Consider the following 6,428-nt stretch of genomic DNA (forward strand, 5'->3'; position numbering starts at 1 on the left):
CGAGGCTGAGGGAGGGCCGGGAGCCCATGCAGCGGACCGGAAGTCAGTGAAGAGAACCGGAAGTCGGTGGTGCCGCGGTTCCGGGTTCGCGGGGCGGCGGCGATGAGCTTTGAGTGGCCCTGGCAGTACCGCTTCCCCCCGTTCTTCACGTGAGTCCCCGGGACCGGCCGCTGGCCCGGCCCCCCCGGAGCTCCCCGGCCCCTCGGAACCGCCCCCGGGCCCTCAGGAGCCCCCCGGCCCCTCGGAACCGCCCCCAGGAGCCCCCCCCGAACCGCCCCCCGCAACCCCAGGAGCCCCCCGCGCCCTCGGAACTGCCTACGGGCCCCCCGGCACCACCCCCATCCCCCCGGGACCGTCCCCCCGGGACCGCCCCCAGGAGCCCCCTCGGAACTGCCCCCGGCCCCCCAGAGCCCCCCGTGCCCTCGGAACTGCCGATGGGCCCCCCAGGAGCCGCCCCCGGGCTGACGGGGTCCCCCTGAATGTCCTCTGCCAGCCCTGCACCGGGCAGGCCCCTCCCACCCTTTGAGCCCCCCCCCCCGTGCCAGAATCGGGCGCTGCGCCCGTGGATCTGGCCCCTGCCCGGTGCCGGGGCCCGCGTTACACGTCCCTGTGGCGTGTGCATGGACCCAGGGCCGAATGGCACCCTGGGCGAACTTGCATTTTGGTGGCCATGGTCCCCCATGGGCTCCCCACCGACCCCTGCCCTGTGCCCCCCGTCACTCCTACCCCTGCACCTCTCTCCTGAGCCGCTCGATCTGTGCGACGGGGGACCGAGTTCCGGCCAGTGGAGCAGATTGTGAACTGGCCACAGCCTGATTCGTGTCCTGCGGAGTGTCCCTGGCCCTCTCCGGCAGTGAGAGCGTAGCACGGGCTGATACAACTCGGCGTACCAGCCAGGTGGTATCTGGAGTGGGGGTAGGTGTCAGGAGCGCTGCTGGAGGCTTGCCTCGGGATTCATCTGTTGATGTAGCTGCTGTTTGTTAACGCTTCAGGTCCCACCAACATTATGGCAAGGTTTGCATGTAGGAGTGGCCTGTCTGGCTGCATTTGTCACCCACTTACACCTCTTTAAGCCCAGATCTTGCTGTGCCTGGAACCAGATGTTGACCTGGAGCACCTCTGGGTTTGTTTCTAGATTGCAGCCCAATGTGGACACCCGGCAGAAGCAGATGACAGCCTGGTGCTCCTTGGTTCTGTTGTACTGTCGCCTCAACAAGCAGTACACAATGACGGTCATGGAGGCCCAAGAAAGCCCACTTTTCAACAACAGGAAGCTGCAACGTATCCTTCACTCCCATGCTGTTTCCTTGCCCAGGTTGCTGTGGTGGCTTTAATGCAAACTAGGGCTGTCAATTAATCGCAGTTAACTCATGCGATTAACTCAAAACAATTAATTGCAATTAAAAAATTTAATCACAATTAATCACAGATTTAACCACACTGTTAAACAATAGAATACCAATTGAAATTTATTAAATATTTTTGCTGTTTTTCTACTTTTTCATATATATTGTATTCTGTGTTGTAATTGAAATCAAAGTGTATATAATTTTTTATTACAAATATTTGCACTGTAAAAATGATAAACAGAAGAAATAGTATTTTTCAATTCACCTCATACAAGTACTGCAGTGCAATCTTTGTCCTGAAAGTGCAGCTTACACATATTTGTTTTTGTTACATAACTGCTCTCAAATATCTTGCAGTGCCGGCTACAACAGTGCCACGAGAATGCCTCTTCTCACTTTCAGGTGACATTGTAAACAATAAGTGGGCAGCATTATCTCCCGCAAATGTAAACAAAGTTGTTTGTCTGAGCAATTGGCTGAACAAGAAGTAGGACTGAGTGGACTTGCAGGCTCTAAAATTTTACATTGTTTTATTTTTGAATGCAGTTTTTTTTGTACATAATACTACATTTGTAAGTTCAACTTTCATGATAAAGATATTGCACTACAGTACTTATATTAGGTGAATTGAAAAATACTATTTCTTTTGTTTTTTTTACAGTGCAAATACTTGTAATCAAAATAAAATAAAATAAGGTGAGCACTGCACACTTTGTATTCTGTGTTGTAACTGAAATCAATATATTTGAAAACGTAGAGAACATCCAAAAATATTTAAATAAATGGTATTCTGTTACTGTTTAACAGTGTAATTAATCGTGATTAATTTTTTTAATCACTTGACAGCCCTAATCTAAAGCAATAGTTTGAGGTGGATTTTACTATCTCTGTAAAGCATGTTAGGTTAAAAAGCAATCGGTAACTGCTGGAGGGGAATCCTGGAGAACAGTTTGGGTTGGGACCAGGGTGTGCTGAGTGGCGCAGTTCCCTACAGTAGTAGATGGCTGCTCTGTCCAGGACTCCATGAATACAGCGAGGGACTCTCAGTTACTTCTGGTACTTACAGAGCAGAACTGTTTGCAAGATGCACATTCTTCCAGGTCAACAGCTCTGCCCCTTGGCCCCGGACCAGCAGGCTCATTCCTGTTGTTAGCACTGCAGCATTAGGCAGTAAATAACCCTGGCCTGCCAGGGGCTTTCCCTGAACAAGCGGCGGCCCTAGTTTGAGAACCACTGCTCTATGCAGCAGACAGGAGGCAGGCCCTTGATCCAGAGCCGCTTGGCCAGGGGCGGCTACATTTGGGGTGGGATGGAGGGTGCAGGAGCAGCAGAGGCTGCAGATGGCAATGGAGCAGGAGGTGGGAGGAGGGGCTCCCCTGTTGCAGAGGAGTCACTTGGCTGGTCCAGCCACCCCCTTACAGCTCAGGTTGTCAGTCCACCCTCTCTAAATGCTGCCGCTCACCTGCCTAGCTGCCTCCATAAGCCCAGCTGGGTCTCAGCAGGTCAGGTGAGAGATACCACGCAGTGCACCTCTGAGTTGTGCACGGTGCCCCTGTGAGCATGGCGCTCTGGGTGAGGTCCTCCTTTGCCTACCCCTAAGGCTGACCCTGCCCCCTTCCCTCACTTTCATCCAGCCTGCCCTGTATTTGTCATGTGCTGCCATCCACCCCAGAGATGGCTGCATTTTGATGGGAATGTGGTTTTTGGCTTGTATGCGGTTTGTGAGGCACAGTGGAATCTTCAGTGATGAAAGCTGCCATGGAAATGTTACGTGGACTTATTATTTTAGAGCTTTGCTTATTTCAGTTATTTAGAACTGTGTCAGGGCATGCTTTGCTTTCGGTTCCTTCCCCCAACCAGTTTCTGCTGTGAACAGTGTTAGAGATGGTCACACAGCTGACATCATCCTCTGAGCTTTGTCTGTACTGCTAAATTGCACTAAATGTTTCCTTAACTCAGAACCAGGGAAACTCCCCATGGAATCCATACAAGTTGTACTAGAAGAACTCAGGAAAAAAGGTGGGTGGAAATCTCTGCTGAATTGTCTGTGACTGTTCATGTTGCCTGTGCGGGGTGCGTCAGCAAGACCTGTGTCTAATTTCCCTCCTAGTGCTGAGAGTCTGGCTGTGCGACTGTCCCAAAACACTCTGGGCATGGACTGTACCACTCCTATTGGAATCTCCCTGAGTTCTGGTTGTTTTTCACTGTTGTCTCTGTTTTCAGAGCTCCTTGTCCATTTCCTTATGCAGCATTGCAAGCTGCTGCACAGGGAGAGGGAGAGTCAGGCCCAGAGGCAGGAAAGATTTTTTATTTGAATGTGGGGGTAGGTAGGAAGCTGGTGTGAGTGACAGGATGGGGTAGAGATGGAGCTACATACATACATAGCATCCACCTGTAATGAGGTGTCATTCTTGATTTGGGGCCCTGTGGTAAATACACCCTTTCCATTGCGTTTCAGGGAACCTAGAATGGTTAGACAAGAACAAATCCAGTTTCCTGATCATGTGGCGAAGACCAGAAGAATGGGGAAAGCTCATCTATCAGTGGGTGAGGCCACAGAAGCTTTGATACCATGGCCCAATTTCTGTGTGTGGGGGGCAGCTGTCATTTCAGACTCGCCGCAAAAGGATCTGAACTGAGTTGCTGATTTGACGTCTCACCCGCAACCAACCCTTTCTAACTGCCAGTCCCACAGGCGGATGGACGCTGCCAGACAGTCTGGCTTGTGATTTGTGAAAAATGCAACTGTCAAATGTTGGGGCCCTGATTTCCCACTGCCTTTAACTTTGTGGGTCCCATTTCCCTCTGCTGCAGAGGGGTGTAGGGATCGCTGCAGTGGTGCACACCTTACATTGTGTAAAAAGCTGTGATTTGCAAGTGAATACACTGTTCACACCCATCTCCTTGTGAGTGTGGGTGAGAGTTCAGTAGTGAGGACAAAGCTGCTGTTGCAGTCCCCTTCATGACACAAGTTCTCGTTGTAAAACTCATCGTCAGAGAGAAGGAATAAAGGATGGTGGGACAGCGACAGGGGTTAGACTGCTTTCTCCACAGTCAAATCTCCTTGTTTGAGGAGTTAGTTTTTGTGCCCAGTAAATACTGACTGGGTTCTACTCCATTGAAATGAAGATCTGGCAGAGATCAGTGCTGGGAATATTAACTGTTTGTAAGACACACAAGTGAAATTCTCTACGTTGCTCTTGCTTTTCCAGGTGTCTAAGAACGGCCTGACCAACTCTGTATTCACACTCTACGAGCTATCCAATGGAGATGACACACAGAATGAAGGTAACTCACATCACATGTGTTCTGGGGCTGCTTTCCAGAGCACAACAGTACTATAAGAATAAATAATTTGTACTGCCAGGTGACAATTTTAATGGTGAAATTCTTTACAATTGCTTGTAGTTGCTGCATGCTATCTCTGTATTTTGGGGCTCACACTGATCACCACTGAGAAGCAGGGCTGTAAGGTTTTTTCGCTACCCACCCCAAGATCTCCGTATCATTAATGTGTTATCCCTGCCTGTCACCGAGCCTCTCTCCCTTCACCATAGCAAAGCTCTGTCCTCGTGTTCCTCTGGCTCCAGGGGGGTTGTTTTTTCTTCCTTGTGAGATCTGCCTGACTCCCTTGCAGCTTTCAGGTCTCTGCTGAAAGCTGCATTATCTGTTCCTTCTCTGTTTAACAGCACCCAGCTTCTCTCTTTCTGACATGGCAGCAGTAGCTTGGATTAATTGTGCTCTTTGTTACGCTCTTGGGTCTGTGAAAGGTGCTCCGTAAGGCACCTCCTAGTTTGCCATCATAAGTTGCAGACTGTGTTGGTTTTGAGGTGTGATTCTTGTGGCTTCTATTGACTGAGAATGTTTCATCCTTCCCTAGAGTTCCATGGCTTGGAAGAGTCCATGTTGCTTCGTGCCCTGCAAGCCTTACAACAAGAGCACAGGGCTGAAATTATCACACTCGACGACGGCCGAGGCGTCAAGTTCTTTTAACAGGCACACCCTCCCTTCCCATCTCCTCTGACTGTTAAAGTGTTTCTAGCTTGAAAGGTTCAGTCTTGAGGCCTGGAATCGAGCAGTGACTGGAAGCAGCTGCGTATTCTGGCTTTCTTAAGGCAAGGAGAAGCTGTGAAGCCTTCTGAAGACATGACTTTTTCTTAGAAATCTTCAGAGATCTTCTGTCTTTCTCTTCTTCCTGTTGATTCTGTTTATCTGAGGGGTTAAAGCAGCTCTGGGTAGATTCAAGGGGAACCACTCCAGGACTGATGCAGAACCACTCCAGTTATTGACCCTAGTTCCCTTGAAAGTAGCTGAAGAGCAGGCACTGGCAAGCCAATCGCATGGCTCTTCAGCTGGTGGCTGGTTAGTTGAGTTTGGCTTTCAAAGGGCAGATCTTTCACCCCTGTTCCGGTCACAGAGTCAGGCTCTGCAGCCTGCAGAGTGCGATGAGCAGAACCACTGAACCGGTAACAGCTTTTGAGTTATAAAATATCTCAGCAGAAGAACGAGAGGTGCTCACTGTGAAGCAGGCAGCACCGGGTGTGGTGGGGGTGGGTGCCTGGGAATTAATTTGGCATAATTAAAAGAAGGTGTATTTATAGAGCAGCACTGGGTTGTTTTTTTTGCTTCATTGCTAATGAAACTGAGGGTTGCTTTTCTGTCAGGTTAGTGGCCTTACATTGTAATTCTGCGTTGAAAAGGCTGTGAAGATGGCAGCCTTCTGGGGAGAGGGGAAGGATTCCCAGCAAGTCTCTCTCGTGGTCTGTCTTTGTAAGTGAAAAGATGTCTCTTCTAACTGCCAGCCCCACAAACAGTCTGGGCTCTTCCAGCCTGTGTCCTAGGGTGTGCAGCCTGTGGCTAGAGGGATTGAGCAGGTGTGACAGGGCTGCTCTGTAGCAGTGATGGGTAGTGGGAGGGAACAGTTCGGTGTTCAGACCCTCTGCCCTGGTGACGATGGGTGAAACAGCAAGAGCTCAGCTTGATTCTGCTTGACAAGTCTTAGCTGTATTTTCTGGGGCAGCACGGGACAGTTTGTCCTTCCCTGCCCTTGTCTAAGCGGTGTTGGGCACTGATTCAGCT

The 6,428-nt window shown here is 50.2% G+C and overlaps 1 protein-coding gene across 1 annotated transcript; it reads left to right on the forward strand.

Annotated features, from left to right (window-relative positions):
- The first annotated feature begins 44 nt into the window (after positions 1-44).
- VPS25 (vacuolar protein sorting 25 homolog) lies at positions 45-5,957 on the forward strand. The gene is made up of 6 exons (XM_048830073.2): positions 45-149; positions 1,136-1,281; positions 3,315-3,368; positions 3,808-3,896; positions 4,562-4,637; positions 5,230-5,957. The coding sequence occupies exons 1-6, from the start codon at positions 103-105 to the stop codon at positions 5,340-5,342; spliced, it is 525 nt and encodes a 174-aa protein (XP_048686030.1). The 5' UTR covers positions 45-102; the 3' UTR covers positions 5,343-5,957.
- Positions 5,958-6,428: the final 471 nt, after the last annotated feature.

Source organism: Caretta caretta, chromosome 27 (genome assembly GCF_965140235.1).
Source record: "Caretta caretta isolate rCarCar2 chromosome 27, rCarCar1.hap1, whole genome shotgun sequence".
Classification (NCBI taxonomy): Eukaryota; Metazoa; Chordata; order Testudines; family Cheloniidae; genus Caretta; species Caretta caretta.